At 37.2% G+C, this 14,451-nt stretch overlaps 1 protein-coding gene across 2 annotated transcripts in view; it reads left to right on the top strand.

Annotated features, from left to right (window-relative positions):
* PLXDC2 (plexin domain containing 2) overlaps positions 1-14,451 on the top strand; it is a 106,367-nt gene that overhangs the window by 15,337 nt on the left and 76,579 nt on the right. For both annotated transcript variants that reach the window (XM_023735059.1, XM_023735057.1), the window contains exon 3: positions 11,278-11,377. In XM_023735059.1, coding sequence (XP_023590827.1) covers positions 11,278-11,377 — 100 coding nt within the window. The remainder of the gene's footprint in view (positions 1-11,277; positions 11,378-14,451) is intronic.

Genomic DNA, 14,451 nt, shown 5'->3' with positions numbered 1-14,451 from the left:
ATTCTTTTCCAGTTAAGTTCTGACAGGCATATGATTCATACTTTGGAACACGTAGTGTACAATCAAGCCCCTGCTGAGATGTTGTGCTCCCTATTAGATAGATAGTTGGGCCCGTAATGGAAACAAACGAATGTTTTGGCGGGGTTTTCAGGGCAGAGCAGTGAGGAAAATAAGATTCCATTATCTCTGACTCAAGCAGCATGCTGTTATCTCTCTGTTTTAGAGATAGATGTAAAGCCCATGTTTTAGGAATAAGGTTGGGCTCCTGAGTCCTGGAGAATAATACCACAATCGAAGGAGTGAGCTGCTTTGTCTCCTTCTGAAGCCCAGTATGCTCTGTCCTACCTTTGCTTATTACTAGTATCTTTTTCTTGGCTTAATTTTGTCTACCTATTCCAACCCCTTTCTGTTTCTATACTCAGTTTGCTTCAGTCTATCATTTACTGAAAAATGTATACCAAACAATCAACTTATCTGTACCTTGTAAAATGGAATACAAACTAAAATACCTCAATAAAAAAAAGAATTTATAAATGCCTGGGTAAGCCAAGATGGCAGCATTCTTTAACTGGTGTTAATGCTCCTTTTCTATCCTGTGGAATGAATGCAAGTGTAAAGTCTATTCTCAGAAATTTATAATTAAATACAATTCATAGAGAGGCCCAGTTAAAATTTAGCTTTACCTTAGTGATAAAAAGGCAACTATTATAAGGCACTTGAAAATAATAAAGTTACATTTCTTTCCTTTTTTCTTTTTTGTACGTAGTTCAGAGTTTTTATTATTTCAGATTGGTTTCCTGATACTCCCAGCTAATCTAACTTGGGAGAAATTTTGAGGGTGAATACAAATCTGTAGAAAGGGTAAAAATAGCTACCCACATGCAAAGCTTTTAGAGTTTTTATACGTGGACATCTTCTTTGGCCGAGGATTCTCTGACTTGGCTTCTTCTTATCCTAAGTCAATACAGGGCCCTCTGTAGGATAGGTGACTGACAATATGACAGACACATTCTTGTGCTAATTTTTCGTTTGTTGTTGTTATTAGTTGCCATGTGTGCAAAGTAGAACTGCTCCATAGGGTTTTCAAGGCTGTGAATTTAAGGAATCAGATCACCAGGCCTGTCTTTCAAGGTGCCTCTGAGTAGGTTTGAACTGCCAACCTTTAGTAGTTGAGTGTGGAACAATTTGTACTACCCAAAAACAAAAAAACAAAACCCGTTGCTGTTGAGTCAATTCCGACTCATAGCAACCATACAGGATAGAGTAGAACTGCTCCAGGGTTTCCAAGGAGTGGCTGGTGGATTTGAACTGCCGACCTTTTGGTCAGCAGCTGAGCTCTTAACTGCTCTGTCAGCAGGGATCGTATATTCACACACACACAGGCACACACACACACACAATTGCTTTGTTGATATTAGTCAAAAAGTACTTAATTTTAAATATAGCTTTTAACAGTACTCCTAATTTATCTTAATAATATCCTCTAATTTTTTTACTGACATGAAACCTGCAGGCTGCTCTGACTTGCTCCGCAGAGAGCTCACACAGCCTGATTACTTGGCTGTGGTGAGATGATTAGCAATCTTTCCCCCGACTAACCCTATGCCTTTGATACTTTGAAATAAAGTGATTATGGTCCAAGAAGGCCAGAGTAAGAAAGATTTGACAATATCAGGAGAGGCTAGGCAAACATGATGATGTAAGAAATATATGAGAGAGGCTGAAGTTGTTCATCTTTTCCTCATTCATCTTTTACACTATTATGTATTTAATTCAATAGGCAAAAACAGTTTGTTTTTTCAAAGCCTGGTATGTAATTGTTTCTTAAAAGCTTACTTACATAGCTTATAGGACAACATAAGGAATTGAAAGCTTCTTGTAGATTTTCATTCTAACACTTAATCAGGATAAAATACCACAGTTTTAGAAAATCTTATGCTTTCATTCATGAACTATATAAAGTTATAAAGAAAAACATCTGAAGTCAGTGGTATTTCCATTAAGTTTTCATCCTACTCCAACCTTCTTTTCCTACAGTCTTCTCCATCTCTGTACATTTCAGTGCTTCAGTTTAGAGCTGCACAGGTTGTTCTTTGCACAGCTCCAGGGAATGCCATTCTAATAAATCACAATGTAAATAAACACCCTGCAGTACAACATGGCAGCCCTGATGAAAAACACAACTCTTTTTCCTGCTGCTGGACCGAAAAGCTTAGTAGGATCCTTGACTTCTCTTTTTCCTCACTCTCCTCATTAAATCTATGCCATATTTTGACAGCAGTACCTTCACAATTTATCCAGAATCCATCTTTTTTGTCACTTCCCCCGCCTTTACCACTCTAGTGTAGTCCAAGCCCTCCATCTCTTACCTGGACTACTATGATACCCTCTAAACTAGTTTCTCTGTCTCTCCTTCTCCCTCTACAGTCTTGATCACACAGTAGCCAGTGTGATTCTTTTTAAATGTAAAGGGATGTCCTTCTGTTCAAAACCCTTAGAATTTCTTCATACCTCACAGAATAAAATCCAAAGTCATTACCGTGGTTTACAAGGATTTACACATTCCCTACCACCCATCTAATCTCACCTACTGTGGCATTCTTATTTACTCTTTCTGCTCCAGCCATATTGATAACTTTTTAATCCCTAAAATACATCAAAAGTAATTCAGCCAAGGCATTTGTATGTTCTGGTCCCTCCACACAGAGCTGTGTCTCAACTATCCACATGGCTGGCTCTCCTACTTTTTCCAAGTTTCTGCCAAAAAGTTGTCTTATCAGAGAGACCTTCTGTGACCACCCTCTCCGAAAGAGGCCCCCATCCCTCTTTACTCTGTTTTAGTTTTCTCCTTAGCACTTGCCATCATCCATCATCCTCTATGTTCACTTGTAGAGTCTGTGTCTACCCTCTGACAGCAGAGACTTTGTTTTGTTCTCTGCAGTAATTCCAGTGCATGCAATAATATGTTCAGTTCATATTTGATGAGTGAGTGAATTAATTCTTTCTATCTTATCTTATGAAACAGTATGGAGAGTGTATCTGCCTTTTGGGGAAAATACTTTATATGTAGTAGATGTTGTTCTCAGAAATGTAGTTTCTATTTTATATGTCCATATTATATTAAGACACATATTATAGATATTTATGGTAGTACTGGATGGTTTGTCAGACACAGTCCTCAGAAGTTATTATATAAATTAAGGAAGCTGGCAGCAAGTTAAAATGTAACCCTTGGTGGCCAGTAAGGATTTCTACCTAGTCTGTTCTCTTTATATATAGGTAGAATTTTTTGGTGCGGTGGTTAAAGTGCTCAGCTGCTAGCCAGAAGGTCAGCAGGTCGAAGCCACCAGCCACTCTTTGGGAAAAAGATGTGTAGTCTACTTCTGCAAGATTTACAGCCTAGGAAACCCTGTGGGGCAGTTCGATGGCAATGAGTTTGTGGTTTTTGTTTTTTTTTTGGGGGGGGGGCGGTTAATGTTTATTTGGATCATTGTTAACAATTTAAATGTTGAAGTTCTGTTTCATTCAATAGAATGAAGTGATTAAATCTGAAGATTGAAAGCGTGTTTAAATGTCATCTACAACCGTCCTCCTAGAGAGTTGGACAATCTGTGATGGGATTATTTCAGTGATAGAAAACTCTCTGTACCCTGAACCAACCTGTTTTGGTTTTGGAGAGATTTTCCTTAGGTTAAATTAGCCTGGGTTTATGTAACTTATACACATTGGCTTATTCTTTGGAATCCAGTGAACAAAGAATAAACTAGAGAGTAAAAGAAAGAAGAGTGAAAAAAAAGAGAGGATACCAAAAATGAAATTCTTCTGCTAGAACATTCCCGAACTTTAATTTTAATTTTACCTAGAAGTAGAGAGATATTCCCAGAGACCAAGGAGAAGGGATGTTACTTCATTTTATGTAAATATCCAGAGAAGTTTGGATCGGCTATTAGATTTTTAAGAGAATGCATCAGTTAATACTGGTGTGTAACAAATCACTCTAAAATGTAATGGCTTAAAACAACTCCATTTATTATTTCTCACAAGATACCTATGGGTCAGCTTGATGATCCTGCTGATCTCAGTCAGACCTGCTGATAGTGACTGGGCCGACTCATGTGTTTGCTCTTAGCTGCTGGATTGTCTGGGGGCTTGCTGGTCAAGGATGGCCTCCACTGGAAAGTTAGCACTTCTCCATGGCTTACAGAATATGTTCTCGCGGCAGTGGTAGAGGTCTAAGAAAGGAGGTGGAAATATGCAAGCAGTTTTTCAAACGTCATTTTGCTTCAAGTTTGCTATTGTCCCCTTTTGCCATATTGCTGAGCACACATCAGAGTGGGGGAGGACTGCAAAGATACAGGGCAAAGGGTGTGAATACAAGAAGGCCATTAATTGGAGCGTTAATGTAGTCCATCCAACATTATAAAAAACAGCTGGAGGTGAGGGCTTGACTTAAAGACAAAATATAAAGGAAAGGAGGAAAATGAAAAGATAATGAAAGATGGTTATGTAAGGAAAGAGAGAGAGAAAATGTGGAGTAGATAAACTGAAGAAAGGAGAAAGTTGTTGGAAAGTGTGCAGGAACCAAGTCACCTGATCTGGAAAACAAGCTCTGGCAGAAAAATATAATACTCCTGACAACAAAATAGATTACTCCAACTGAGAGCAATATAAACTCAAGTTCTGATTTGGATGTGAGAAAGGAAGAAATACAATAAATTACAACAGAATATTTTGTAAAATATTTCACAACTTGCAGAGGAAAACTGCAGTCTTACATGTTGAAGAATGAAAGCAAGTGGCAAATGCTACTAACAGAGCTTTCATATTTCCTTCTAGGCAGGTGTCAACTTACATAATTTGAATTGGAATTTTTCCCTATGTTTTTTCCATCCTTTTGTCTTTTCTTGTTTAACTGTAAATCTGTCTTACATGTAAATTACATTCATATTAGCACTCCTGAACATGGAGTGTAAAACTTCATAATAAAATAATGCTCGTTAAGAAAAGTGATGATAGATAGATAGATAGAGAGCAAATTACTGGTTGCTGTCAAGTCAACGCCAACTCATGGCGACCCCCTATGTGTTAGAATAGAACTGTGCTCCATAGGGTTTTCAATGAGTGGTTTTTCAGGAGTAGATTGCCAGGACTTTCTTCCATGGCATCTCTGGGTGGACTTAAACTTCCAACCTTTTAGTTAGTAGCCAAGTGCTACCACCATTTGCATCAGCCAAGGTATCTCTCTCTCTCTGTCTTTCTATATATACATATATATATCCCCACACGTCTGTCAGTTTGTTGTACTGTGGTGGATTGCATGTTGCTGTCATTCTGGAAGCTATGCCACAAATATTTCAAAGACCAGCAGGATCACCCATGGTGGACAGGTTTCAGTGGAGCTTCCAGACTAAGACTAGGAAGAAGGACCTGGCTGTCTAGTTCTGAAAAAACTGGCCAGTGAAAACCCTATGAATAGTAGTGGAACATTGTCTGGTATAGTGCTGGAAGATGAGCCCCTCAGGTTGGAAGGCACTCAAAATACGACTGGGAAAGAGCTGTCTTCTCAAAGTAGAGTCAACCTTAATGACATAGATGGAGTAAAGCTTTCAGGACCTTCATTTGCTGAGGTGGCATGACTCAAAATGAGAAGAAATAGCTACCAAAATCCGTTAATAATCAGAACATGGAATTATGAAGTATGAAATCTAGGAAAACAGGAAGTCATCAGAAATGAAACTGAATGCAAAAAGGTCAATATCCTAGGCACGAGTAAGCTGAAATGGACTGGTATTGGACATTTCGAATCAGACAGTCATGTGGTCTACTATGGCAGAAATGACAAATTGAAGAGAAATGGCATCCTGTTCATCATCAAAAAGAAAATTACAAGATCTACCCTAAAGTATAACGCTGTTAGTGATAGGATAATATCCATAACACCTACAAGGAAGACCTGTTAATACGACTATTATTCAAATTTTCAAATTTACAAACCAACCACTAATGCAAAAGGTACAGAAATTGAAGGCTTTTACCAACTTCTGCAGTCTGAAATTAATCAAACATACAATCAAGATGCATTGGTAATTACTGGTGATGGGAATGCGAAAGATGGAAACAAAGAAGAATCTGTATTTGGAAGATACGGCCTTGGCGATAGAAACAACGCCAGAGATTGCATGATAGAATTTTGCAAGACCAACGACTTCGTCATCCACAAATACCTTTTCTCAACAACATAAGCAGCGATTATACACATGGACCTCAACTGTATGGAATACAAAGGAATCAAATCAACTATATCTATGGAAAGAAACTATGGAGAATCAGCGTCAGTTAGAACAAGGCTAGGGGTGGGCTACAGAACAGACCATCCATTGCTCTCAGGCAAGTTCAAGCTGAAGCTGAAGAAAATTAGAGGAAGTCCATGAGAGCGAAATTATGACCTTGAGTATATCCCACCTGAATTTAGAGACAATCTCAAGAATAGATTTTATGCATTGAACACTAATGACTGAAGACCAGATGAGTTGTGGAATGACATGAAGGACATCTTACATGAAGAAAGCAAAAGGTCATTAAAAGGACAGTAAAGAAACAAAAGACCAAAATGGATTTCAGAAGAGTCTCTGAAACTGGCTCTTGAATGTTAAGTAGCTAAAGTGAACAGAAGAAATGATGAAGTAAAAGAGCTGAACAGAAGATTTCAAAGGGCAGCTTGAGAAAACAAAGTAAAGTATTATAATGAAATATGTATGTAACAACCTGGAAGTTAGAAAACCCAAAGCGGAGAACACACTTGGCATTTCTCAAGCTAAAAGAACTGAAGAAAAATTCAAGCCTTGAATTGCAATATTGAAGGATTCTATAGGGAAAATATTGAATGACACAGGAAGCATCAAAAAAGATAGAAGGAATACACCGTCACTGTACCAAAAAAAAATTGGTTGATGTTCAACCATTTCAGGAGGTAGCCTATGATCAATAACCAGTGGTACTGAAGGAAGAAGTCCAAGCAAGCTGCACTGAAGGCATTGATGAGAAACAAGCCTCTAGAAATTGACAGAATACTGTCTAGCTATCTAGTGCTGCTGTAATAGAAATACCACAAGTAGACGGCTTTAACAAACAGAAATTTATCCTCTTACAGTCTAGGAGGCTAGAAGCCTGAATTTAGGGCACCAGGTCAAGGGGAAGGCTTTCTCTCTGTGTTTGCTCTGGGGGAAGGTCTTTGTCATCAGTCTTCCCCTGTTTGAGGAGCTTCTCAGCAGAGGAACCCTGGGTCCAAAGGACATGCTATGCTCCCGGTTCTTCTTTCTTGGCAGTATGAGGTCCGCCTGTCTCTCTGCTAGCTTCTCTCTTTTATATCTCAAAAGAGATTAGGACAAAACCTAATCTTGTAGATTGAGTCCTACCTCATTAACATAACTGCCTGTAATCCTGCCTCATTAAGATCATAGAAATGGGATTTACAACACATAGGAAAATCACATCAGATGACAAAATGGTGGGCAATCACACCATACTGGAAATCATGGCCTAGCCAAGTTGGCACATTTTGAGGGAACGCTATTCAATCCATAACAAATACCAATTGAGATGGTTCAACAAACTGATGCAGTGCTGGAGGTGCTCACTCATCTGTGCCAAGAAATTTGGAAGACAGCTTCCTGGCCAACTGACTGAAGAGATCCATATTTGTGCCCATTCCAAAGAAAGGTGATCCAACAGAATGCAGAAATTATTGAACAATATCATTAATATGACACACAAGTAAAATTTTGCTGAGGATCATTCAAAAGCAGTTGCAGCATTTCATCCATAGGGAACTACCGGAAGTTCAAGCTAGATTCAAAAGAGTTCATGGAATGAAGGATATCATTGCTGATGTAGATGAGTCTTGACTGAAAGCAGAGAATACCAGGAAGATTTTTACCTGTGTTTTACTGATTATAAAAGCGGATTTGACTGTGTGGATCATAATAAATTATGGATAACCTTGCAAAGAATGGGAATTCCAGAACACTTCATTGTGCTCATGCAGAACCTGTACATAGACCATGAAGCAATCGTTTGAACAGAACAAGGGGATACTGCATGGTTTAAAGTCAAGAAAGGTATGCATAAGGTTTGTATCCTTTCACCATAATTATTGAATGTGTATGCTAAGCAAATAGTCTGAGAAGCTGGACAATATGATGAAGAACGGGGCATCAGGATTGGAGGAAGCCTCATTAACAACCTGCATTATGCAAATGACACAGCCTTGCTTCCTGAAAGTGAAGAGGACTTGAAGCTCTTACTGATGAATATCAAAGACTACAGCTTTCAGTGTGGATTACACCTCAACATAAAGAAAACAAAAATCCTCACAACTGGACCAATAAGCAACATCATAATAAACAGAGAAAACATTGAAGTTATCAAGGGTTTCATCTTACTTGGATCCACAATTAACACCCATGGAAGCAACAGGCAAGAAATCAAATGACGTACCACGTTAAACAAATCTGCTGCAAAAGATCTCTTTGAAGTGTTAAAAAGGAAAGATGTCACTTTGAAGACTAAGGTACTCCTGAGCCAAGCTGTGGTATTTTCAATCACCTCATATGCGTGTGAAAGCTTGACAATTAATAAGGAAGACTAAAGAATTGACACCTTTGAATTATGGTATTGACGAAGAATATTGAATATACCATTCACTGGCAGAAGTACCAACAAAATCTGTCTTGGAAAAAGTACAGCCAGAATGCTCCTTAGAAGCAAAGATGGTGAGACTTCATCTTATGTGCTCTGGACTTGTTATCAGAAGGGACCAGTCCCCGGAGAAGGACATCGTGCTTGATACAGTAGAGGGTCAGGGAAAAAGAGGAAGACCCTCAATAAGATAAATTGACACAGTGGCTGCAACAATGGTCTCAAGCATAACAATGATTTTGAGGATGATACAGGACCTGGCAGTATTTTGTTCTGTTGTACATAGGGTCACTATGAGTTGGAACTGACTTGATGGCACCTAACAACTATATATATATATGCGTGTGTGTGTGTGTATGCGTGTACACCCACACACACATATACACAATATTTAAGAATTTACTAATATATGTATGTATATATGTGTATACAAATATAAATGTGTATATGTATATATATTGTTAAATCACTAAATAAAATGTATCAGAGTTCCTTTTAGTAAATGAGTTTTAGGGGCAGAAATCTTTGTTTTATTTTTGTTGTCCAAATATAAGAATGCTTTTATATTCTCTTTAAAAACTGGGAATGTTGTTTTTGTTGTTAAGTGCCATCGAGTCAGTTCTGACTCCTAGTTACCACTATGTACAACAAAAGGAAACACTGTCAGGTCCTGCACCATCCTTATAATCGTTGCAATGAACCCATTTTTGCAGTCAGTGTGTCAATCCATCTCATTGAGGGTCTTCCTCTTTTTCGCTGACCCTCTACTTTACCAAGCATGATGTCCTTCTCCAGGGACTAGTCCCTCTTGATAACATATCCAAAGTACATGAGTCGAAGTCTCACCATCCTCACTTCTAAGGAACATTCTGGCTGTTTACTTCTTCCAAGACGGATTTGTTCATTCTTCTGGCAGTCCATGGTATATTCAGTGTTCTTCGCCATAATTCAAAGACATCAATTCTTCTTTTCTATTCCTTATTCATTGTCTAGCTTTCACATGCATATGAGGTGATTGAAAAAACCATGGCTTGGGTCAGACATACCTTAGTCCTCAAAGTAACATCTTTGCTTTTTAACACTTTAAAGAAATCTTTTGCAGCAGACTTGCCCATTACAATACTTTGTTTGATTTCTTGATTTCTGCTTCCATGGGCGTTGATTGTGGATCCAAGTAAAATGAAATCCTTGACAACTTCAGTACTTTCTCCATTAATCAAGATGTTGCTTATTGGTCTAGTTGTGAGGACTTTTGCTTTCTATATGTTGAGGAAATAATGAGAATACTGAAATAAAATTGGCAAACACCTTTACATTGTTTATATAGTAAAGGTGGTATCATTCCTATTTTTATTTCTATAACACCACAATAAAGAGAGCAATCATATCCCCAATGAATCTTTTCTATATCTAAAAATACTGGACCCAAGAATTTGTCTAATTTGCAATTATTGTATCATTTTAAATATATTCTCAAAATTTCCTAATTTTTTTAAACTAAATATTAAAATGTCTATCATATTTAGATTTTGGTTCTACTGGATTTCAAATTTAGGAAAAATGGCCTTAGATGACCCACAATAAGTCATAAATTTTCCTTGTGTGTTTCAACCAGAATGGTGAAGCTTGATACCCATTTAACAATTTCCAAATTCAACAATATACCAACCATAATGATATTGTTAAATATATATTCAGCAGTGCATTTATTTGTCTTTCCCTAGATTTTGTACCTATAAGACCACCTAGGAACAAAGATTTTAAAATAACTGTAAAAGAAAAAAATCTATAGCGATGTCTTTCAGGAAAACAAACAGAAAAGTTTCTGTTCCTGAAATTATAGCCAGCATCAAATGTATGTATGGTGTACCTATATAGGTGGTCTACCACCTGTCTGTCCATTTATTGTACTGTGATTGCTTGCATGTTGCTATGATATTGGAAGCTATGCCACCAGTATTTCAGATACTAGCAGGATCATCCACTGTGGGCAAGTTTCCGTGGAGCTTTCAGACTAAGACAGACTAGAAAGAAAGGTTTGGAGATCCACTTCTGAAAATTAGCATTGAAAACCTAATTGATTACAACAGAATACTATCCAATGTAGTTCTGGAAAATGAGCCCAAATATGCCAGTGATCATGAAAATGTCAAAGGACTTGGCAATGTTTTGTTCTGTTTTGTCACCATCAGAGACCACTCAACAGCATCTAACAACAACAACATATGTTAGGTGCTGTTGAGTTGGTTCCGACTGATAGTGACCCTATGTACAACAACGTATAGGTGGTAAATTTTCAGCATACAGCATCAGTTAGGGAGACTTCTCTGAGAATCTGTTGTTTTCAACTTCAAGAAATCATCCTGAGGACCAGGAACTCACTTGTTACCTTAACCCATCAAATTTCACTAAACTGATGTTTTTAAATATTCTGTCTATATCCTCTAATATTTCTCTCCCCTTCCCTAGTATTTCAGACCCATTACTTGGTTTTGTCCACTACACAAGGTGATCAACCCCCACCCCCCACCCCAATGAAATTCAAATCTAACACATAACAATCTGCTTCTTCTTTTCCAGATTCCTGTCTTGGTCACACAGATAAGTTCCACCAATCATCCAGTGAAAGTGGGGCTGTCTGATGCATTTGTCGTTGTCCACAGGATCCAGCAAATTCCCAGTATGTAGAAGAAGGGTATTGGAAAAGTGTGAGCCTTCTGTGGGGGTAAATTTAAAGGAGATTAGTCTTGGACAGATATAAGTCTTTGAACAAAAGAATCACTTAGCTAATTGCTGTTTGTTAATTATATTGTTTGGTTTATAACTCCCTTTGTGGTTTGCTATCTTACTGTTACTCTTGACCTAATAATTTAGGTAAAGAGAAATTAAATAGCCAAGCCAAGACTGTGATTTTAGATTCTTTGGGATAGTCTGCTTGACTGCACAGATATATTTCTTTTCTTAATAATAAGAACATATGAAAGTCAGATTATTTGACTCATAGGTATATGACTTTCCATGTGTGTTTGCTTTTTTATTTTCAATAAATTTCTTAGCAAATTAGCAGTTTTGTGCCATTTTATGTTTAACAAGCTTGTATAAAACGGGGAGTCTAAAAGGAAGATGAAAAGAAAATTATTAATTTAGGCAAAATAAAAATTTTGGTGGAACTATACCTACCAGAAAAGATATGTTTTTCCTTTATTTAAATTATTTTAGCCTAACTATTATAGTTTACATTTCATAAAAAAAGAAACATATGTCACTTTAAGCAGCCATTCATCATATTAGAAAATCAAGATGTTGATGGTCTTTTGTAGTAGTTCTGATTGTGTAAATAGCTCTGCTATGAAAGCTGCTGTGTTTTAAACCTCCTCTACTTCAAAAACAGTCATCAGGGAGGCTTGAGTCTGTTAGTAAGAGGTGTGTTTGTCCATTTGTTTCCCAAATGTGCTCATTTTAAGCAAGGGTTAATAATAAAATACATCTCAAGATTAGGTCATTTCTTTCCCTTTATTGGTTCTTTTTCTTCTTTTATTTCTTTATAATGTTGGATTTAATTTATCACATGCATATGTTGTTTGGTCTTGATGTGAGCTAATTCTGTTTAATTATGTCATCTCTCAAATATAGTAAGTAAATGGAGTGGAAATTATTTATGCTTTTCAGAGCAACTGAATGGCTGGAAACATTATAGGGGTTATCCTGCATCTATTTTTTAGAATGACATGCATATCTGGCAGTCACCTTCAGGAAGAACGTGTATCTTCCATGGGGCTTCTCCTCAGTAGCTGAAAATTTGTGGGAGATAATATTCAAGGGAACTGTTAAATCAAGGAAGATTTTCCAGAAACTAAATTGCACTGTGAACAAAGCAAGGATATATTAGTATGTGTAGGCAACATAAAGGCATCCTGATAGAACTCTTAAAGAAGAGGCTGAGCCCTGGGAGAGCCAAAGTTAACTTCTTTTTCAGGAAGATGTTCTCACATTCTTTCATTCAGAGGTGTTAAATCAAGCATGACTTGAGTCAATTATTGTGAAAGTAAAAGAAAACACTAGTTTTAGTTTATTTTTTGTTTCTTTTCATCTCTGGAAGAATTTATTTGCAGCTTACTCAGAAGGCATCTTGGTCCACATTGCTGCTCTGATATATTATTGTTTAGTGAAAAGACCTACAAAGTACAATGAGGTTTTTTTCAAATATATTTTAATATGAGGAGCCCTGGTGGCGTGGTGGTTAAAGCATTAGCTGTTAACTGAAAAGTCAGCAGTTCAAACCCACCAACCGCTCTTCGAAAGAAACATGTCGCAGTCTGCTTCTGTAAAGATTTACAGCTTTGGAAGCCCTATAAAGCATTCTACTCTGTCCTATAGGGTCTCTAAGACTCGGAATCAATTTGATGGCAGCAGCATCTTGGTCCACATTGCTGTTCTGTTATTGTTTAGAGAAAAGACCTACCAAAGTAGAAATGAATTTTTTTTCAAGTGTATTTTAATATACAAGTATTTTGTCAGTATGTTTCCCATGATAAAATTATACTTAGACTCCAGAGTCCAAAATGTAATTGTGCTTCCCTATTTATAGTGCAGGAGTCCCTGGGGGTACAAACGGTTAAGCATTTGACTACTAACTGAAAGTTTTGTGGTTCACACCTACCCAGAGGTGCCTTAGAAGAAAGACCTGACGATCTGCTTCCCAAAGTTCCCCTACGGAGTACAGTTCTACTCCATACTCATGGGAGTCACCATGAGTCAGAATCAACTCAACACCAATGGGTTTATTTATACTGTAAAAGATTATCTGTTATGTTGTTGGGGGAAAATATCCTTCCCAAATATAAATTTCATCAAATAGCAAAATTTACTTGAATTTTGAGCACAGATTATGTCTAAAGTTTAAGACTCAGCATTCATCCAAAAAATTACGCAAATCTAGAACTCAGAGAAAAGCTTCTCTCAGGCAAGGTGCATGCTGGAATGGCAGTGACATTTCTTCTTGATCTCACTGTCCGGTCCTGAGAAAATTAGCCATGAAGGAATGGAAGTTCTGAGCCTCTAATCACCCATCCCTGCCTTTATATAGGACCATATTTCAGCAGGAAATTTGGAATTGATATCCCCTACTTAAAAATCTTTTTTGGGAACTGAAATTTTTAAATCTCCTTAGAAATCTGTTCCCACATTTATAAAGTGTCACCATGTCTGTTATGTGAGTTTCTGTATAAGAGGAAAAATAGTGTTGCATTGCATTCTCAGCTAAAAAAAAAGCAGATTAAGATAACCAAAGATGAATGTAACACAAGTTATACAAATATGATTTTTTTCCTGAAAAATAATATGATTTCTAGAGATTTGTGTTTCTTATTTGTGTAGTCATAATTTCCATAAATATTTAAGTCCTTTTCAGAATTCTGTTTCCATATTTAACTTCGCTCATTAATAGGAGAGCTGTACTTGTAGGGAGTTTAAATCCTTCATCTCTGTAACTCTTTTATTTTTTTTTCCTCCTTCTGAGTGAATCTGAGGAGCAACTGATCATTATCCTAAGTAATGGGCTGTTTCATTTCTTCTGTATTCCAAACTGCATTACAAAGGACCCTGTTCTCAAGAGATCAATTTTCGGTCCTTCTAACCATGGCAACCTGGAATTCTGAACTACAACCTGGCGAATAATTTTTTCCCAGTGGAACCACCATTGCTATACCATTCTTATCAGACTTGGTAAAGTTTTGATAAAGTATTTAAGGAGGC

This window comes from Trichechus manatus, unplaced genomic scaffold, assembly GCF_000243295.1.
Source record: "Trichechus manatus latirostris isolate Lorelei unplaced genomic scaffold, TriManLat1.0 scaffold00075, whole genome shotgun sequence".
NCBI classification, from domain to species: Eukaryota; Metazoa; Chordata; class Mammalia; order Sirenia; family Trichechidae; genus Trichechus; species Trichechus manatus.
Note: the sequence above shows the minus strand (reverse complement) of the source record. Positions and strands in the feature narration are given on the sequence as shown.